We start from the raw sequence: 21,659 nt of genomic DNA, 5'->3' as shown, positions 1-21,659 counted from the left end.
TCTCAGCGACTGCAGGGCGGCCTCAAGGCTCAAGCCGTGAACGCTCGAGCCCGCCCGGCCGCCGGCCGCCGCCGCCAAGGCCCGCATTACAGAAGAAAAAAAACACCAAAACTTCTCGGGGTTTTTACATTTTTACCATTATAACGAATTGCACTCATCAGATTATCACTATTACGATGCCACCTACATCTATACCATAAGAGAGAAGTTTGACTTACAAATTTACCACATTTGAGGATGTGGCAGCCACGAGACCGGTCCACGCTGGCGCTGAGTCAGCAGGCACCGACGCCGTTCGGCCCCGTTACTGCATGCTGGGCCCGGTTGACGCCGCCGCCTTCACCCGGTGCTCGTGTCCCTTCGCTCTTGGGAGAGGGAGCCCAGCCGGCTCTGCATTGCGCGGATCCGCTGGCGCGGCCCTTCGATTTGGGCGGCAGCTCGCCGATGATGGGGGCGGAGAAGCCGGCTCTGGGGTTCGCGGAGGTGGACGAGCTGGAGCTGTCATCGCCGGCGGGTTCGCCGGTGCCGCCGCCCCGGAAGATGCACACGCTGGACTTCGAGCACATCAGCTCGCTCGCCGCGGTGGCCGAGTTGCTCTCGCCCGGGAGCAGGTGGGGGAGGGCGCTCACCAGCGTGCGCGTCGTCATCTTCCAGGCCAGGATCAATGTGCTCCTTCCCTTTGGCCAGCTCGCCATCATGCTCCACTACCTCAGCGAGAAACACGTAAGAGCCGCACGTCGTTTCCGAATCTTGCACTGTTGCTTTCCGCAGGCGCTCGTCGACGCCTAGCGGCGCGCGGGCCGAGCGGCTGCGTCTGCTCGAGGAGGACGACGCCAGGCAGCAGCACGCGAAAACCAACGCGTCGGCGTGGGCAGCGGCGGCGCACGCGAGGCGACGCGCGCGCAGGCGGCGGCCGGCGCTAGGGCGGCGACGCGGCGCGGGCGCCGGTCGGCATGCAGGCTCAGGTGCACAGTATTGGCGAGGGCGGCGGACGCGGCACCCCGCAGCGGCCAGGGCCCGAGCGCAGGCCCGGCGCCGGCAGAGGGCTGTGTGGCCCCGCGCGTCGGCTGAGGGCGCGGCATTGAGTGCCCAGCTGCGACTGGCGGCTTCCAGGCGGGCACAAGAGATGGAGTCGGTCGCAGGGATGAATGGATGGACAGGGGGAGTGGTAGGGCCGTCCCCCGCGTCGCTTTCCAAGGGCGGTTCGGGCGGAACTCTCGCCTGTGCGCCGCCGCCCCTCCCAATCCCAGCTCCCGCGCCTTGCCGTCGCCCGAGTGGCCACCGGAAGTCCGGCCGGCCGTGAGGAAGGCGGCGGGGGGGGGGGGGGTTCCAACCTCTCTCCCTCTCTCTTTCCCTCCCCCCTTGTCCTCTCATGGTGGCTGCTAGATCCGCGGCGGCGGCGGCAGTTCTCGGCGGCCAGTTCCGCGGCGGCGGCAGCCATTCCCGGTGGCCTGCGGCCTGATCTGGGGCTCGGCGGGGCGGGGAGCGGTGGCGGCAGTGTGGCTCGTGGCCCGGTGCGCCAGTGCAGTGGGCGGCGCTCGCGGCCCGGCGCGGCGGGCAATGGTGGCGCTCATGGCTTGGCGCGTCCGGCGCGGCGGCAAGGGTTAGCGGCGGCGGCGTCAACCGGGCCCAGCGCGCAGTAACGGGGCCGAACGACGTCGGTGCCTGCTGACTCAACGCCAGTGTGGACCGGTCTCGTGGCTGCCACATCCTCAAATGTGGTAAATTTGTAAGTCAAACTTCTCTCTTATGGTATAGATGTAGGTGGCATCGTAATAGTGATAATCTGATGAGTGCAATTCGTTATAATGATAAAAATGTAAAAGCCCCAAACTTCTCCAGCGAAGCGCCGGCTCCCACAATTTCCTCACCCAAAATCTTTCCGCCGACCAGGCCGGCTCCCTGCTCCACCTCCCGCTCCAGCGCGTGGCGGCCGCCCCTCTCCCCCGCCGCTCTCGCTCCAGCCGCGCGCCACCGGTTTCCACCCTCGCCCGCGCGGGCGGGCCCCGCTCGCCGTGGCCCTGCCCTCCATGAACCTCTCGGAGGACTGGCGCTTCCTCTTCCCGGTCTCTGCTGTGTTCGCGGCGCCATCCGCTGCCCCGCTGCCCGCCGCCGCCTCCTCCCGCGGGCCCCTCCACTTCTCCCCTCTCCCGCCTCGCACCCCGCTGCTCTCCCTCCCCTACCCTGTCCTGCCGCCGCGCTCCTCCACCCGCCGCCTGGACCGCCACCTCCGCTCGTTTGTCCGGGGCACCTCCTTCCTCCCGCGCTCCGACCTAGACTCCCTCTCCGAGACACTCCTCGCGCAGTCGTCTCTGCCCTCCTCGCCTCCGTACAATCTGATCGCCGTCCTCCGCCGGCCCCGCCTCTCCTCGTGCTCTCTTATCCTCTTCTTCCCCTATGGCGAGAATGCGGATCATGTTGCCTTTGTTACTCTGGATGCCACCACGGCCACTGGTTCCACGCCCGTCTCGCCGTTCGTTCAGAGGGATGGGTTCATGCACCCGGGTCAACGCATCCAGCAGCTTGCTACCACTGTTAATGAGCCATCCTGGCCGTCAGAGCCGGAAGACAGCCTTGAGGGGTTCCTGCTTGCCGTGACAATGCACTCCCTGAATTGGTTCAGGGTCGAGTCGCGGGGTTTGGGTACTTCGGCCCTAGTGCCGGCTGCCAAGCAGGGGTTCGACTCTGTCATCGTGCATGCTTGCTGGAGCAGGCATTTGCTGTCTGAATGTGTTGTGTTGCTGGAGAGTGGGGAGTTGTGCTGGTTCAATCTGGATACACGGCAAGGTGGGAAAATGAAAATTGATTTTGGCAGCACGGATGACTGTGGGGACTGGCTAAGCTGTGACTATGGGACTCAACCGTGGATGGTAATTGTTGCCAGTTCAAAATCAGTTCTTTTGATTGACTTGAGATTTGGGGACTGTGGTGAGTGCAAGGTTTTAGCAAGAGTTGGGATGCCAGGACTGTTTGAAACTGACCCTTTTGCTGGGGCGGATCAGTATCTCGCATTCTGCAGGGCTGGGTTTGATCGTTTCCATTTCTCAGTGGTGACAAAGCGTTATTTGATTCTCCTTGATGTGAGACAGCCGCTGACACCTGTGCTGGCATGGCAACATGAGCTTGAGAGCCCTAACAATGTTGCTATGTTTCGGCTTTCTGAATTGAGACATTCCAAGGAACATGAGTGGGCATCGAGTTCTGGTTTTGCTATTTTGGTTGGTTCGTTCTGGACAGGCGAGTTCAGTGTCTTTTGTTATGGACCTAAGGAGCAAGGCTGTCCTGAGAATTCTCACCTGTATGCTTGGGATCTTCCATCACGGCTTTCTCTCACAAATGAGCACTGCAGCTGCAGCGATGGAATAGTGAAAGATGTATTCTCAAGGCCTATTTCAAGAGATGGCTATGCTTCCCAACCAAGTAAGAACCCCACTATTGGCTACTATGTGCTTCCACACGACCTCTTGGTGCCAGAGCCATCATTTACTGGCTTTGCTTTGATTTGTCTGAAAGCATTGGGGAAGTTAGAAATGCAAAGGTACCGTGCATCAGCATCTCATGATGATATCCCATGTGATGAATCACAACATATAGCCAGGACTAGCAGTTCATCTACATTTCCTGACATTCCGTGTGAAGATTTCCCCTTCAGATATAGTTTCATGAAGTTGCATTTCCTATCTAAATATCTGGAAGGGAATCTGTGCAATGCATTGGTGAAGCATGATTCTGGTGTCAATAAACAGATGGGGCAAATCATTGTTAGTGAAGCTGTGTCAGAATATGCAGAAGATAACTCTAGTTCATCTTCTCGATCAGTTTCAGATTTTCTATGCAATGCTAGTATCCCCATGAACATTTTTGAAATGGCATGCCAGAGAATATTGAACAGCCTACCAGCAAATATCCTTCATGTTACCTTCTCGAAATACAAGGACATGCTAGCATGCAGCACAGAGAAAACCGTAGGTGAACAGTTAAATGTTCCTACCTGTTTGGCACACAATGAACTTCGACCTTTCCTGTTGGCAAAACCTTCAAGCATAAGTTACTATGTGACTAGCAAGGTTCAATCTCCAAATGCACTTGTTGGTCCAGTACTGCCCATACATGTTCTACTTGCAATGGAAGACATAAACAAGGGTATAGAAAGCTTTTCTGAAGGAGCAACTTTAGAAACTGACTCTGTAAGCGATCAATGTAGTGAAGTTTTTGAAGCCTTTGATCCTGTAATATCAATTGCTGACACACACAATTGTGATGTTTCGCAAGGGTTGAATCACGAGAATCCCTATTTTAGTTATGAGCCTCAGATTGAACATAAGTTCACCCTAGATGGAAATGCTGGAAAGAAGAAAGAAGGTCGGAAGATAGATAATCCGTTGCATACATCTGCAACACCATATCAGGATAAAATCTTTACAACATTTGTCTGCGGAAAAGCCAAAGTTCCTGATTCTGGACCTGAACAAGCTGCAACTTCTTTGTTTGATTTTGGCCCAGTGAGGATGGACTTTGATACCCCAGGCATGGAAATTCAGCCTGATGAAGAAAAAGTGTACAAATGTTTGAGGAAACAATTTGTGGCATGGCAAAACAATTTCAAGCCATACCAAGATTTTTGTAGCTCTCATAAAATACAAAGGCTAATGCAATAGGCCCTTCCATGCTTCATGCAGTTTTAGCAGGGCTTGTAGATTTAGGCATATGCTGTAGTTGACCTTTTCTTTCGGAGGGAAAGAGCAGACTGAGAATTAAATGCTCAGGTATGTTGCCAGATGTACATACGCATAATCTGCGTTTGAATAGGAGAAATGTTGTCTTCAATGTGTTGCACTGCTGCGCTTCTGTTATAATACTGTATATACAGGTACGTACAGTTGTCACTGATTTGGAATTTGTGTTGCCGTGCCCCCGTGCATATCATCATATGCTTACCTGTTGCAGTAATAACAGTGCCACAAAGAGTGAGATGTAATGGCGCACTGCAAGTTTGCTAGAAACTTTGGTAGGAACTTTTGAACTTGGAGAACCTTTTCACAGGCACACCATGCTTTCTGGTCCAGAATGATGCCTTTTCTGCCAAAGGAGCCAAGGTTTCAGTGTATTTACCGGCACACCTTAGCTTCTGGCTCCGAATAAAAGCTTCCAGACTTACACAAACTGAATGCAAAACGTAAATTTGTTTCAAATTTTGATCCGAAACATAATTCTCTACCTCGCATCAAATCATCAAGGGGACTGTTCAAAATCACTCCAGAGTAGCATGCTTTCATGCCATTTTATAAAAACAATAAACGGGCAGGGATTTCGGCGAACTCTATAAAGCCCCCAACACAGAATTAGGAAAACGAACAGTAGGGTCACAATTGGAATGAGATCCGCTCCAGTAAACCAACTTAAGCCTTGCGGTTCCGGGAACCTTTCTGCTCTATAGGATCCCTGCTTCCGACCAAGTCCCGGTAGCGCTGCTCCCAGTCATCCACATTTCCATTTGCAATATCAGCATGTATTGCCCTCCGGATTCCTTTGACCACCAAGAAGTACTGGAAAAGAGTACGAAAGGTATGAGTGAAGAATTCTGTTTGAGGGTGAATGAAAGGAGTATTATGTACTATAGTCGACCTCCACAGCCAGGATAAGTGGAATGAACATCTTCCAGCGATTGTTGGGGTTTGGACCATCGATTAACTTCTGGTCGACATGAATGGGCATGCTCCCATTTGAGATGACAGCAGTAATTTCTTTCATCAGGTTTGGAACCCATGGAGTACCATCCGGAAGAATCTGCCAACCGTCAGGAGCATCATCTATCAATTCAACCATCAAGATGCGAGCACAAATAAATGTTAGGTCAAATACAGCATGAAACAGACAAACCTTCTCCCCATGCTCATTAGTCTTGCACCTTCCACTGTTCTCCACCAATGCTATTGGCAAGCGGAAATCCTAAATTAAGGAAAATGTAGAGCTTCCATTATAACTAATTCTCACATGCAAAAATGGTTTTTAATGATTTCATAAGTGTACGAGAGACCTGCGATGTACATTAAATCAGAGGGTAGGATAAAAGTAACTAGTACTGAAACAGCAACTTAGCTAAAGTTTTTTTTTTACCCCCACTAGTTATGACATGGCCAACACTAAGGAGTTTGGGATTAAGCACATGGAGGAGCATAACTAACTGAGAAATTATTGAAGGTTCGCCAAATATTGTTTGAATTACCGGCACAAGGATAAGAGCCGAACAGCAAAACACAAATTATACAGCACGTACATTCTGCTGAGCTGCTGATGATTGAAATACAAAATTCAACTTCATTTTGTATACATGCTAAATGGCTATATGCACAGCTGCCAGTTGGGATGAAATTGGCAAATTGCACTACTATCAGCATAATCTAAGGCCATAACCACAAATAATATTTGCAAACTGAACATCTCTAGACTGCAGTCAGCATAGTATAATGCCCAAAACTCTGAGAATACGCCACGTTCAGTTACACATGGAGACTAACTATCAAGTTGAACTGACTGTAAATGATGAACATGCAAGGTTAATGGCATAAACTAATAGATATATCTGCATGTAGCCTTCATCTAGCAGCTAGTGTTGTTTCTAGCACTCATATTAGGGAAGTGAAAGCCAAGATCAGAAGTCAAAGGCAATTCCATGGGAGTATGTCCAACCAAAAGATGGCAGAAAATGATTAGTTCTAGGCTGAGGCAGCTAAACACAATTTCCACCTCCTAGTAGATGCATATGCATTCCACAGAGCATGATGGAACTGATCATATAACAAATAAAAACATGCATTACCCCATATTCTCGTTTGTTGATTCCTGCGCCTGAATGGATGTATCGCAAAAGTGCCTCTGATCTTTTTGTAAAGAACTCATTATAGTCGATTCCATCAGGCGGTGAGAGCTGAGCATGGGTCAACACAACCAGTGCTCTTCGCCAGATGTCCTTTCCAAATGAATTAGTGATGGTTTTTATAACCTGTTCATCCAGTGTATCCATTCGGTACGCATCCAAGCGATCCACATACAGGAGAACATCAATAGTCTTGCCCAGAAGAAACCTGTGATAGCATTAATAACATTAAGATGCGTGCATTTTAATTTAAAAGAGACTACAGGAGTTGCTACTTCAATCATTAGCACTTGCTAGTCAATGTCTCACTCGCATCGCATGTGGAATTGTGGATCCAAGGGTCACATGTTAGTGAGACCACCGAACCAGGAAGATTACACAAAGTCAATTTGATGAACTACCCTCAGGCCAGAACACAACTCCAACAGAACATTTACTGTCAGAAAAAAAATATAGGCATCATTTTTTTTTGTTTGCTTGTGAAAGTAATGAATTGCTAAATTACACACTTGTGATGCTTGGTGGTTTATTTTTTGAAAAGTTTTTTTTTCTGAAATTTTTGCAAATGTATAAGAGAAAGGGAAGTTAAGACTGTTAGAGCTGCACCCTAACCCAAATATCTGCACATTTTATTGAATTCTCTGCTCTGCATCCTTGCATTGCTTAAGATAAGATCTTCAAATTGCAAGAAGGTTTTGTTCGACTTATAAAATTCAGTCAAGGTTATGGAGTGCTTCACTAGAGACAGGCACATCAATTGTAAACCAGATTGTGGTTATGACTGTACAGAATAATAATAAGGATATGCATATCCCAAGAGGATGTTTCAGCACAGATTTCACAAGAGAATAATAATAAGGACCAGCCATGTAGCATTTCATGTCCAAACAATGATTTTAAAATGTTTCACCAAAAGACCTTGCTAATTCCACTATGTAAAAGCATCCAACCAAAAGCAACCAGATACTAAGAAACAAACCTTCCTTAAACCAAGTTCAAGTTGGCAACGGTGACGTATAAAACCCTATGTTACATGCTATACAATCTGTATCTAATCACTTCACTTACAGCCAAGCAAGGGTATAGCATAACATGCTGAAATGTGCATACCTCTTTATGATCTCGACAGCCTGCTCATTGATGTATCCACCTTCAATGAGCCCAGGAGTGTCGATAATGTTCAAGGTGAATCCCACCCTTGTGCGGGAGCACATCGTTGGCCTCAGACCCTCGGACTGCACATCACAGCACCCAACAACACAGCCACATATAAGCTACTCCAGCAAGAGTCCCAACCAGAAACTAGAACAGGGAGAAGAAAAACCTGGAAAGCGCTGACAGTGGCGACCCTCTCCCCAACAATGGAGTTTACAGTGGATGACTTGCCCACTCCACCTTTCCCCATCACCAGAATTGTTAATGTGCTCACATTCTTCACATCACAAACACAAGCAGAACATTACCAATTCGTAACAGCACATAACCAACCAGAAAACACAACCATCATTGGCTAAATTACTACATCCGGTCCAATCCACTTGTCATTTAGGACAATGATAACCTAACTCATCAATTTAGCCATTAACCAAACTATAACGACATTGCAGTATTTATGATGACGATAAACAAAAGTAATTCCATGTGCACTAATGATTAGACCTCCCACTGCACACATTCCCGTATGACATCTATTTTAGAGTTTAGACCGTATGTAGTAACTGATTGCAGAGACGTGTGGTGGAGTACCTCCTCCTTCATCTTGCCGAGGAGCTCGTGCAGCTTGGTCTGGGTGGCCGCCGGGAACTGCTGCAGCCCGGTCCACTCGCGCGGTATCGGCGCCGCCATCCTCTACCTCCCCTGCCCTTCCTTTCCCCTGCGACAAGGCCCTAAACGAAATCAGAAACGCAAACCAATTCCGCCAGGACGGAGCGGAGGGCGCGCGCGGCGGAGACGCATACCGGGAGACGCGGATGCCGAGAGGCTGGCAGTTGAAACCTAGCGGCGGAGGCGGGGTCGCGGCGAGGGCGAGGACGGCGCCGCGGGGGGGGGGGGGGGGGGGGGGGGGGGGTTATGCGAAGGGAAGGATAAGGAGAGGGTGGGATGGCAACGGGTCCAAGGGTGTGTTCATTTTGGAAATGTTCATTTTGGAAAAATGTGTAAAGATGTAAATAGGGTATTTGAAGTACTAAATGAAGTCTATTTGTAAAATTTTTTGCATAGATGAGTTGTAAATCGCAAGATGAATCTAATGATGCTAATTAATCCATATTTAATCAATAATTAGCGGATGGTTACTGTAGCATCACTGTTGCAAATCATGGATTAAGTAGGCTCATTAGATTCGTCTCGCGATTTACAGCCCAACCATGCAAAAAGTTTTGTAAATAGACTTTATTTAGTACTTCAAATTAGCAAGATTCCTTTTCACTTTAATGTGTTTACGGCTTTTTTGCGTTTACATGTAAAGAACTAAACAGGGCCTGAACACATCGGTTTTTCCATCCCAAACCCAAACCCATGAAAAATATTTGAACCCATTAAAAAACTCATACCCGTGACGGGTTTGGAATTTTGCCCAAACCCAAACCCATCGGGTTAACGGATACCCACAGGTCACCCGTGGGTCTACACTCTACTATACAATTTTTTCTCATGATCAATAAGTTTAATATCGTAAATATCATTGTAGTGTATTATGAGTAAGACATCTATGTTTACTAAAAATTCCAAAAGAAAATAAATATATAAATAACAAACTCTATATTTAAATGATCGTCACATCATAAAATATTACAAATCCATCATATACATATATAAACAATAAGGTGAAGTAAGAATTGTAGGAAAGAAATGATAAAATTTGTTATAATCTCACAAAATAAAATAACAATTGCTCTATGTTGGATCGGTTTTAAAAAACTCATGGGTTCACGGGTTTAGGTATTATAGGAACAAACTCATGCCCATAAACCCAACAGGTAAGACTTTATGTCCATTAACAAACCCACGGATCTAAAAAGTTGACCTAAATCCGAACCCTAATGGAGAAAAACCCGTTGGGTTTTGGGTATCCATTGCCGTCCTAGAGGAGTCCCGTGGGGAGTTTTTTTTTCTTCGCGTGGGGAGTTGGGGTTGGGTTTGGCCGGTTCCTGACGGGAGGGCCTTTTCTTTTCCTCTTTTTTTCCTTTTTTATTCTCTGTGGGCTATGCCGTGCTGTAAACGATAGCCTTGCTGTGGGCTTGGTCCATAGAACTTTCAATCTGTGGGGAGGCGGGCCACGGACCGCTGTTTCCCAGAGTTGGGCCTTGTCGGTCCACTTCTCACGGCCCAGTCTACCGATCACTCCGAACCCCACCGGCCCAATGGCCCCTCACCGCGCGCAAACTGAAGGGGGTTGACTGACTAGTAGTCAGGTAAGCGAGGCAGCTTGGTTCGCCGACTGGCCGAGGGCGCCGCCACCGGCGGCGGCTCGCGTTTCACGTCGTGCTTCATCAGTAGGCAGCACGGGCCGACCGCCGGTGGCGGCGTACGATCATCAAGAATACAAAGACTGGCAAAGCGGCAGTTGACCTGATTCGGCCGAGTGCGACCTCCCGCCGTCCGGCGGATCAGCAGTTCAGCACACCGCGCCGACCGGCGACCGGCCGCCGGCGGTGGCAGTCTGGCAGACGATGAGGTCGGGCACCAAGCTTTGGTGTCAGTGGTAGAGACGCGACGCGCGAGCCAATTAATAAGTTGCAAAGACTGCGTGCCCAAACTAAGGAAACCATCAAACGATGACCTGCTACCACGCTGTCGACTACGAGCACAAGCAGCCGGATACGCGACCGGGCAGAGAGCAAGAGGTCAAAGATGTGGATGGGACCGGCAGGCAAATAGACTGCCCACGGTCAAGCTCGGTCGGTGTAGGGTCAACCTGCTAGTCACGTTCTACTGCTCCGTCAAAGCTTGAACTCGGGTTTTCAAAGACGAGAACTGTTCGTGCATCCAGGCGAATACATTGGACTCACGTTGCTGCGGAACATTCCAACTTCCAAGCCACGACTAGGTCTTACAAGAAAACGAATGCCGAGGTAACAGAACACATGCATTGAGCGAGCCGGATTTTGACAAATCTATAGGTGGTGCTGCGAATTGTCCTAGCAAATTCACAGCGCTGGTAAAAGAAAAAAAAATCAAAACGTTTGGTTATAAGCTACTCTCTCAGTTCCCGCTTCAGGTTTTCTTTAGTAGTAAGGGGGCGTTTGGGAGGGCTCTTCCGAAACGGCTTCACCGGTGAAGCTGAAGCCTGCTGGTGAAGCAAAAAGGTTTCATTTGGCTTATTTTTATCCCAACTTACAAATCGGCTTTACGCTACATTATCTTAATTACGCCAAATAGGTGAGGCCGAAGCTGGTAAAAATCCTTCCAAATAGACCCTAAACCATGCCTGAAACCTTGATTTCTAAACTCATCTCGCCGGTGACAATGGAGAAGAGTGAGTCTCCGGGCAATGAGAAGTGTGAAAAGGGTAAATAGCATTGTTCACTAGATAGTTACACTCGAGTCGTGTCCTAGTGAGGTCCAGAATACAGAACACTGTGATGTAGTGTTGCCCCAAATTATAACAAGGTGTGACACAAAAAATTAGCCACATCTTTTGATGAGAATTGATCTATTTTAGTGCTAATTACTGACTTGTTAGTATGATGTTAGCATCCATAAGCTATAATAATTTTATCTATAATTGGCGCCAAACCACCATATGGTTAATTAGTATAAAGTTCAAAACTAGGTGAGCACAATATATTAGTGAAATATTTACATTACTAACTTAACAATCCCATACCTCAAGTACGAGGTTCTAAGTTCTAGTAGATGCAAATCAGTTTAGTAGATAAAATCTTAGCTTTGGTTATTCTAAAGTTCTTTAGAGAGCATGGTATTACTCTCTTGAAAAATGTTAAACAAGAAATTTACACTCAAATTCTTCACAAAAGGAAAAAAAAGATCTATGTTTTCAGTTGAACCTAAACTGCCGAAATATCATGGAAACATGTCCAACAAAATTGCAACTATCCCTATCTACTTACAGGTTGCATCTCTCTATTTTACAGTACCCTTTTTTACATCATAGTCCCCCCTTTGATTTAAGCCGACAGCCTATTGAGTCCTCGGAAATCCCCAGCGTCGACGCATTCGCCTACGCCCTTGTGCTTGTTGAGCATCTTGAGCAGTTCGGTGGCCTTCTCCTTGGTTGCGTCCCTGCAGCCGACCTGCAAGAGCAGGAGCAGCTTCTGGAAGGCGCCAACCCGCAGCGCATCGACCAGGCACCGCACCACCGCCTCGTCCTCTTCTCCAGCGCAGGGCGCCTTGCCAAGGCGCCACATCGCCGACACGGCTAGCTCGGTGGCCAGGTCGGACACGCGGAACATCTTCTTGACCAGAACGGGCATGGTGAGCGCGTGCGCCCGCGCGCTCGCGCGGCCTTCCTCCGACGTGAGCACCGCGTCGACAAGCCCCAGCGCCTTCTCGGACACGCTCTTGTCGGCTTCGACGAGGGCCTCGATGAGCACCGGGACGAGCCCGGCGGTGGCCAGGCGAGCCGCAACGCGCTCGTCGGACCGCGCCAGGTGGTAGGTGGCGACCATGGCGGCCTTGGTAGCCAGCGGACAGATGGGAGCCTTGATGATCTTGACCAGCGAGTCTACGATTGCGTCCACCTTCTCGCTCAAATCCACGAACGCTCCGTCGCACGAGACGATCTCCTTGATCGCGAGCACGGCGTTCATCCTTCCCGCCAAGCTCCCGTTCTCCGCAATGGCGACCAGAGACCCCAGCGAGCTCGGCGAGCCCAATGTCCCGGCGGCCTCCTCGTCCAGCGGCATCATGCAGACCAATGCCGCCAGGATGTCCTCGGGGACGCGCCCCGCCGGCGCGGCGTCAGCGGCAGCGAGCGTCTGGAACGCGGCGGCGAGCGCGCGGCCCGTGCCGATGGACGCGAAGCAGCGCCTGTTCCGCTCGCTGTCCCTCGCGAGGGCCTTTATCTTGGCGACCACCTCGGCGCACCGCGCGGCGGCGTCGCGGCGTCGCGCGGCCCCGGCGAGGTCGAAGAGGAGCTCGGATGCCTGGACGGGCGTGACAGGGATCTTGGGCGTGGGGATCCGCTCGACTCCGCGGGAGCGGTTGGCGACGCACCAGTCCTGGATGACCCGCCGGATGGCGTGGTTGGGGACGAGGTCCTCGTGGCGGAGCGGCGCGTGCGTGACGGGGCAGGTGGCGCGGCCCGTGTCCAGCCACGCCTCGATGCTCTCCCGGTCGTACGTGATCCCCGTCGGCCCCGTGACGGGGTCCCGCATCAGGTCCAGCGAGATCGGGCACCGGAAGTGCGCCGGGATCGCCAGCTCCACGCCGCCGCCGCCGCCGCCGCCGAGCGGCGCCGCCTTGGCGACTGCCCTCCGCGCCCTCCGCGCCAGCAGCGCCATCGGAACAAGCGGAATTAGCTAGAAGGTCAGGAGGTGGACGATGAGTACTCGGAGAGGCGTGCTGGGTTGTTCTCTTGTGGGTGAGGTGTGAAGCGTTCAATGCGAAGACTGGGTGGAGGGAGGCGGGTTCAAATAGGGAGGGAAGGCAACGGACGGGTAAAGGGTTTGAATTGGAACGTTGACGTTGAACGCATGTTTGAATGCGTATAAACCGCGGGGGAGGGAAGAAACGGTCGGTAATGCCTTAACGCGCGCTGGCTTTAGTTAGGTGCCAGCCGTCACGGTCTTTTTTCCTTTTTGGCAGGTCCGGCAGGTATAGCATTTCAGGCCCTGTTTGGGTTGGGATCACCGGGACAAGATTTGAAATATTCATTTTTGGCACTGTTCTGCTGGTTACCAAATCAGCACCAGCCACCAGTCAGATAACAGTACTTTTCTCTCACAGCAAATCAGCACTAGCTACTAACCACAGCCAGCCAAACAAAATGAGTTTTTCAGAATTCTTTGTGGGATTTAATTGTAGGAAGAAAAGGCACGTGTATTATGATCTTGTGTGGATGGAGCTCATCCATGGGTCTAGCTTTCCTATTTCAGACATCAGAGTCATTCAGAGTCGTCCAGATTAGCAACTTCATTCTGCCACGTAACATAAGCGATCGGTCTCGGTTAGTATCTGATCGTAATTTTTCGAAAAGTATTTCAAATTCAAAAATAATGACAGGTCGATTACAGCAAAACTGTTCTACAAAATACTAGAAGACGGACCATTCCTTGGTGAAAGTTGGAACATGAACAATTCAAAGTCCCAGTAATCAAACTACCTTTTGTCAGCACATGGCACCCTTTCAGCAATCTTGGGCACCAATTCTCGTTGCGGATCATCAAGTAAGTCTGCCGAACTGGATCCGGTACCGGCGGCATTTCAATTAACACTGTTTTGGTTTGAAAAGAGATTTTTTACAATGCTTGAAAAAAAACTTGGCTCCCGTCGTTACGGCTGAACTGAAGCATGTCATGATCTCAGGCCTTCCTTACGTATTAAGTTCTTGTAACAATCCAAAAAAAAATTGAATTCAAATAAAAAATTTCTTACACGTGGCCCCCACATGTCAGTCTCTCTCCCTCTCTTCTCCCTGTTTCTCCCTGTGCGCAACGGTCAGCAGTAATGGAGGCGAGGCCCCCCGAAGCTCCCCCGCTGTGCGTTGCCGTCGTGGAAGACGATCCCGTTTTCCCGGCTGGTGTCGTCGCCAAGTCGCCCACGACGCCTTCCGAGCTCGCCACCTGCCTCACTCCCGTTTACGCCTCGCTCTCCTCTCCTTCTCCTTCCTCAGTTCGCCATGGACGGCGTTTGAGCAGCTCGCGCTCGCCGGCCCGATTCGCGAGCTCCTCTCCATAGCTTCCAAATCCACCGTACCCAAAGTTCCTCCACATCTCTAGCTTCCTCCTCGATCTCTCCTTCGCGAGCCCCCTCGACCAGAGCACCGGGAATCCTTAGTTTCGCGGCCGCCGGTCACTAGTGAGCTCGAGATCCACCTCGACGTTGAACTCCCTCGTCCGGTCATTGTTTTCTTCGTCCAGTAGCTCAAATCGACCCTAGGTGAGACGCTAATGCTCGTGCTCTCCACGTTTCCTCGCGTTCGCTTGATTTCCACGCTCGTTCCACGCCATGCCGCCGCCGGTCGCCGTGCTCGCCGCCGCACGCTGCGCGTCATGCTCGCGTCGCCCCCACCCTTGCGCGCGCACCAGGGCCGCCCTACCCCGCTGGTGCTCGCACCGCCTCGCGCCGCCGCCGCCTGGCCCCACCGCCGCCGGGACAGCCGCGCCGCCGCCTCCCCTGCCCTAGCGCCGCCGCCGCCGCCTCTGCGCCACCCCCGCGTCGCGCCGCCACCCCGGGCCTAGGTGCGCGAGCCAGGGGCCCCGCCGCCGCCCTGCTCGCCGTCGGCCGGCGCCGCCGCCCTGCTCGCCGTCGGCCGCCGCCGCCGCCGCGGCCTCTCCTCCCCAGCGCCCGAGCCCCGCCGCCCTGGACAGGGCAAGTTGCCCTCCCACTGACCAGTGGGGCCCACTGGTCAGGGGGGAGTTAGGGGGTTTATTTTATTTTGTTGATTTATTTCGGCTGTGATTTGTAAAATCCATATAAAATCAAGGAAAAATGTGAAAAATATGAAATAAATTTTGTTAGATTTGTTAGAGTAAGATATATAGAGGAAAAATATCCATGATGGCGAAATGACCTTTTTACCCCTGCAAGAGTTTAGATTGTGTTTAGTATTGCTTAATTAGTTTCTATAGATCTGTTAATCTAAAAATTGTGAAATTTTTGCAGTAGCTTACTTTAAGCATGGGTGATCCACCATAAAATTTTCATACTCATAGGACCTAGTTTAGTATATGAATATAAAATGTAACCAAACTTAAATATGTGTATAGGAATAATAATATTTTTACATGTAAATTTTTATACAAATTATAAGAGGCAAATAATAATGTCTTTGCTAGTCATATTTTATTTTATAGTAAATCATGCTCTAATTAATAATTTGGCCTCTAATTGTTCCTAGCACTTAGGGTTAAAGTTAATTATCACCATACCTGTGTCATTTTAGGTAAATTGTTAATTTGTTTAATGTTTATCATCTAATGGCAAAGTCATGTTGGCATTTATTCATTGTCTCATATGCATGACATTTACTCATTGTCTCATATGCATACATATAGAATCCGCGACCGAGGAAGTCGTGTACGAGGTGATCGCGGAGCCGCAGGAGCAGACGGAGCCAGCCCCGCAGGAGTTTCGTGACGACCCGGCCCAAGGCCCAGTGGACACTAGCTCTGAGCAGCAGCCCGCAGGCAAGCCCCGGTGCACATCCTATTATTTCAATTTATGACATCTACATATGTTTCTATTACTTGTGCATTAGGTTTAGGAATTATTTGGAACTCTAGTTGCATGATCCCTAGGTTCCCTGGAGTTATACTAGTATGTATAGGACGATAGAAATGCTATGATTAATAAGATCTCGGTAGAAGTCGAGTGATTTCTGGTCACTCGTGAGATATAGGATGTCTCGTTATTTTGAGTATATGGAATATTGGAATAGGTTGGAGAAGGAAAAGAAAATGGAGACCGGGCGGGGAAAGGCTAGCCCGTCTGTGTCGATTAAGGACCGTTCGTTGTCTGGCCCTGTGATCGAGTTTGAATTGTACTAACTGCATGCCGGGAGTAGGAGGTAGTCGAAACCGGTAAGCCTAGTACTGCCTTGTTTCGAAAGTACATAGCTTCTACCCACCCCTTAGGGCAGTCGAGTGGCCGCGGAGAATTGGGACGCATATGTTTACTTTTGGTGGTCTCTCGTAGGGCTCGGTTGACTATATGCAGGTGGGGCGGTTCTGTAGTTCGAGGCGGGGAGGGGAATGGTTGGTTTGTATTGTCCGACGGGGTAAATACGTGCCATGTTGGTTAGGTCCACCTTGCAAGGTTAAATCGGATCGTTTCACCGTCAGTCGCTCTCGGATATGAGCACCTTGATCGCAGCACCGCATCGTAGTAATGTGATGGAATATTAACGTATATGTTGAAGGAAATGTTAAGATTACTAATTGATCTTTTATTATGATTGTTCTAGAAAGGGGTTCTGCAAATGTCTAGAGGATATTAATTTATATAGAATGTGAGCTAAAATATTGAAAGTAAGGACTCACTCTTAAATGCAAGTCCGCAAAACAACCCACAGCCAAAAAGTCGTGCATGTCTAGATAATGGGTTATGTATACCCATAGTCGGGTAAGTCTTGCGGAGTATTAGTATACTCAGGGTTGTGGCTCAAACTATTTCAGGTCAGGATGAGCTAGACTTCTGCCCTTGTTGTGCTAAGTTCATCCAGCTTGGCGCGGATGGTTGGGAGGTGGCCGGACCAGATGTTTAGACCTTGCCAGTTACAAAATCACACACCCGTGGGCTGAGTGTGTGATTCGATACTGCGTTTCATGTATTATAGACGTCAGGTTTCCTACATCGGACTTTGTTTTAAAATAAAGTTGCTCTTATATATTGTTTATGTAATTAAATCAGGTTTGTAGAACTTAATGTACTCTACTCTGTATTGTAATCGTATTTATATGTACTCATCATGTTTGTACTGCCTGCGCTCACCTTCGCATGGGACTACTGGTGTTTGTTTCGATCGGAAGGTCAGTTTCGAAAAGACTGTTAAATTAAACCGTTAAGCCAAATGTGCCTGATGTGTTCAAATGATGGCCATTTAGCTTGATTTTGAGTTTTAATTTGGCGGTTGTCACAGTTCTCCCCGAGGAATTGCGACCAAAGATTATCATATCTCAGTTACGTGTAACCGTCGATTAATTGTAGCCAGTAACTTGCAAGTGAACTCTCTGGAAGAGCTGTTCAAAGGATGCAGCTCCCATCAATACATGTCCAGTCACTAGCCAAGAATTGCTCAAACCAAGTGAGCTGGTCTAGAAACTCATACTAGCAAGTAGCAACACGTCAAATCACAGGTTCTCCTAAAACTGGTAGAAAGATACCTCCAAACTAGAGCTCTCTTTTGATCTTTTCCTGCCCATGTGGAGTGCCTGAAAGCAACTCAGACAAAAGCTACCACTGAAATCCTTCCAGCACTGCTTCATTCAAAGTTAGCAGCTGTATTAAAATCTTGAAGAGGCCCTTTTGCTTTTGCTTTACAGCACTGAACTACTATGTGATTATCTGCTAATTGTAAGCTTGTTATCCAGTGCTACGAGTTCAAAAATTGTACTAAAAGTAAGCATGTTATCCAAGGCTGTAAATTCAAAGTTCTGCAATGAAATTACTCCGAATTCCTGCTTCCCACGAATGCATTTGCTAGCTCGATAACAATTTTCTTTGGGATGATATTTTTGAAAGTATAACTTCATGGCAGCATTCTTTTTTTTTCTTTTTCTAGAAGCATGTCAGCTGTCAGTTAAAGACTAACATCACCTTCTCCACATTCTAGAAGTCGTACAGGCGCCAAAACTTGGAGATCGAACAAGCACACACGCAGCACCTTGCTCAAAGAAATGCTTCCCTCACGTTTGCGTTCTTTCTCTAGAAGCATACCAGCTGAAGGTCAACTCACAGTACCTGCTCCTCATTCTAGAAGTCCTACACACATGAAGGCCAAAAAAGAATCTGAAAATCAAACAGGCATGCACTGCAAGTACAACCCCGATCACTACCTTCCAACATTTGGGACAACATATACTAAACCAGTTTATTAGACAAACAGTCCCCATGGTAGGGCGGTCAGTTCCATGCCTCCCCTCGTGTTCCCATTCAGCTACTATATATACTCTCGGTCTAATCAGCTGCGTGGAAATCAAATGCAGGCAAAATTTCACCTAACGTTCAAATTCTCCCATCTGGACGTCCACTAGATTGAAAGTTTGGTCTCTTGTGATTTTTTATATCAATAATCAATATCCCTAGTACGTTTGTTCGAGCTGCGTGGGATGATTGATGGGTCAATCCCCGGTCTCCGACGGGAAGTAGTTCAGACCGGACGCCGTTATGAGTTCTTTTTAACTAAAAAAGACCAACGCGGCGTTCTCTCTAGTTGCTGTCATGTCTGAGTAGGCACACGCGCTCCTCTAGCCACATAAATTATTCTGTATTTCTGCACACATGCTGTGACCAAAGCATGCATCGAGATGTACATATTGAGTATATTATCTAAAGTAATAAGTCCATTTTACCCTCTGAACTTGTCAAGAAATACGGATTACCTCTTCAACTACGAAACCAGAAATGGAAGATCCCTCAACTCTTAAAAACCGGGTAAATAACCCCCCTGGCTGGTTTTCTAGGTGGTTTTTTTGCTGACGTGGCACTGGGCCCCACATGTCATCCCCTCTCTCTCTCCAGCTCTTCTCCCCTGTCTCCCTCCCTGCAGCGCCGCCGCAAAATAGCCCTGCCGCTGCTCCCTGTGCCATCGCGGAGGCAACGGCGGCCGGCTGCCGTTGCCTCCGCGATGGCACAGGAAGCAGCGGCAGGGCTATCTTGCGGCGGCGTTGGCGGCCGGCCGCCGCGGTGTCCTCGGCGAGGGCCCCTCATGCTCCAGCACGCGCGGCGCGAGCAGGGGCCATGGAGCCGCGGCGGCTCGCTCGTCCCCGCGCCGTCCGCCGGCGCGTGGTGAGGCGGAGGCGGCGCACGCGGCGAGGGCGAGCAGATCCGAGTGGGGGTGGGGGGGCTCCACGCCTCCCCTCCCCTGCCCTGGCCGGCCCAGGGCGAGCAGATCCGGGGGGGTGGACCGGCGGCGTGCAGGGCCGCACGCCCTTCCTCCGCCAGGTCGGCGCCGCCGGCCCGCCCGCCCCTCTCCGCACCCATGCTCCGCCGGCCGCCGGTCTATGCCTTTTTGAGCTCCGCCGCCGGCCGCATCGCGCCCGCCGCTGGAGCTCCGCCCGCCCGCCAGCCGCGCCTCGTCCGGCAGGGCGGAGCAGAGCAAGGCACGCTACCAGGTAGCGGCGGCGGCGCGGCGGGGCTGAGGGAGGGAGGGAGGAGCGGGCGGGCAACGATGGCGCACTGTCGCGGAGGGAGGGAGGCACGGCGAAGGGAGGGAGGCAACGGTAGAGGAAGGGCGGCAACGATGGCTAACCAGAGTACGGGAGAGGAGAGAGGAAGGACTGACATGTGGAGCCCAGTGCCACATCAGCGCCACGTCAACGAAAACCACCTACAAAACCACCCAGGGGGATTATTTATCTGGTTTTAAGAGTTGAGGGAACTTCCATTCCTGGTTTCGTAGTTGAGGGGGGTAATTCGGATTCCTTGACAAATTCAGGGGGGTAAAATGGACTTATTCCTTGTCTATATATTTTTGGGGTAATATATAACAATGTTTTTGCTCTTTGTTTTTCTTATTGTGAGTTGTATTTGCTCTGGTGATACTTGTTTATCTGTGATGACGGCCAAAATTGGCACGACTGTGCAGGACCGGTCAGACTGGTTTGGTCAAGTTGCTCAAAAGGCAAAATGGATTTCACCATTGGGTAGCTCTCATCGAGATGATCAAAATGTATATATAGAATGATCAAAATGGACTCCTCACGTCGCACGTCCGAGTGCATCTGTGTGTTAGGGCCAGAAAACACGTCAACAATCTGCTACGCAAAGATTTGGTTCGCAGAAGCGTTTTTAAACGCACTGTACATTTGCACTTGTTCCATGATTCGCAGCGATCACACGGCGGAGAAGTGGGTATGCCTGCCTGCTTCGTAGCTCCTACCACTCCGTCCCTCCTCCAGCCGACCAGCACAGCGCGTCAGCACACAGCGGCGACGGTGCGTGTGATCTGCGCGTTTTTCCTCCGTTCTCTTTCGATGCGATGAAGCGGGGGACACGGTTTCGCCGGTACGCCGTACGCGTGTTTCCGAGGAAGAGACGAGCTAGGTCGTCGCCTTTTCCGGCCGGCGCAAGCCCCGCCTGTTTCTGATGCGAGCAGGCCGGCGCCTCCGTGTTCCCTGTGGCAGCAGCTCGACGAGGTTCACATCGACCCGGTCCAAGCGTCCCGAGCTCCCGTTTCGCCTGTCATTTTCATGTCTTCCGTGAAGCAGATAGCGCCCGCCTACCTCAGCGCACGGTTAAGTTTTTCTTTTTGTGTTTTTTTTTTGCATGCCACGTTGAATTTTGTAGACGACACCTGCAAAGGTCATTCATGGGCAGGTTGTAAACTAGTTTTTTTTCCTTAAAAAATGGGAAAACTATACTCTACTCGAGCATTTTCTTTGTCTCTCACACTCGAATTTTGTTTTTCCTCCTCTATCTGCGAGCTCTCAAGTGAGGGTGTGTTTAGTTAGTGAAAAAGTTTGAATTTTGTATTGTAGCACATTTGGTTGTTACTTGATAAATAATACTCAATTATAAATTAATTAGACTTAAAAGTTTCATCTCGTGATAATTAGTTAGATTGTGTAATTGATTTTTTAACTATATTTAATACTCCATGCATGTGTCCGAAAATTCGATGTGACGGCTACGTATAAATTTTTTTTGAACTAAACCGAGCCCGAGATGTAAACCTACTCGCGCTTGCCGTACACTACTACTCTAGATCTATAGGAACGCCCATAGTAAGTACTTGACTCGAAGTGTTGAGTAATATCCCTGTCTAAGTACCTATGCCCCAGCTTATTAAAACAACAATGGAGATGCATTGGCAAACGAGTGTAATTTAGGCGTTTGTCAGCGTTTGACTTAGATTTCGTGTGTTAAAATATATGTGTAGATATGTAACGAGCTTTTGAATTTTTGTCACTTTTCTATTTTTTTTAAAAAAAATTATGAA

General features: G+C 49.7%; 3 protein-coding genes across 3 annotated transcripts; 1 reads left to right on the top strand and 2 right to left on the bottom strand.

Moving 5' to 3' along the window:
* The first annotated feature begins 1,859 nt into the window (after positions 1–1,859).
* LOC120646701 lies at positions 1,860–4,886 on the top strand. Its single transcript, XM_039923134.1, has one exon. It carries the CDS (start codon positions 2,031–2,033, stop codon positions 4,656–4,658), a length of 2,628 nt encoding a protein of 875 aa, XP_039779068.1. The 5' UTR covers positions 1,860–2,030; the 3' UTR covers positions 4,659–4,886.
* A 278-nt stretch (positions 4,887–5,164) lies between these two features.
* Positions 5,165–9,023, bottom strand: LOC120646703 (translocase of chloroplast 34, chloroplastic-like). Its single transcript, XM_039923136.1, has 8 exons — positions 8,836–9,023; positions 8,624–8,750; positions 8,202–8,309; positions 7,988–8,112; positions 6,821–7,085; positions 5,881–5,949; positions 5,626–5,787; positions 5,165–5,546 (listed from the first exon to the last, which is right to left on the bottom strand). Exons 2-8 carry the CDS (start codon positions 8,720–8,722, stop codon positions 5,400–5,402), a joined length of 975 nt encoding a protein of 324 aa, XP_039779070.1. The 5' UTR covers positions 8,723–8,750; positions 8,836–9,023; the 3' UTR covers positions 5,165–5,399.
* Positions 9,024–11,846: 2,823 nt separating this feature from the next.
* On the bottom strand, positions 11,847–13,420 carry LOC120646700 (U-box domain-containing protein 21-like). Its single transcript, XM_039923133.1, has one exon. The coding sequence runs from the start codon at positions 13,339–13,341 to the stop codon at positions 12,007–12,009; it is 1,335 nt and encodes a 444-aa protein (XP_039779067.1). The 5' UTR covers positions 13,342–13,420; the 3' UTR covers positions 11,847–12,006.
* Between the last annotated feature and the right edge of the window lie 8,239 nt (positions 13,421–21,659).

The sequence above is a fragment of the Panicum virgatum genome, chromosome 9K (genome assembly GCF_016808335.1).
Source record: "Panicum virgatum strain AP13 chromosome 9K, P.virgatum_v5, whole genome shotgun sequence".
Taxonomy (NCBI): domain Eukaryota; kingdom Viridiplantae; phylum Streptophyta; class Magnoliopsida; order Poales; family Poaceae; genus Panicum; species Panicum virgatum.
The sequence above is the reverse complement of the archived record's forward strand: the minus strand, read 5'-3'. Positions and strand labels throughout refer to the sequence as shown.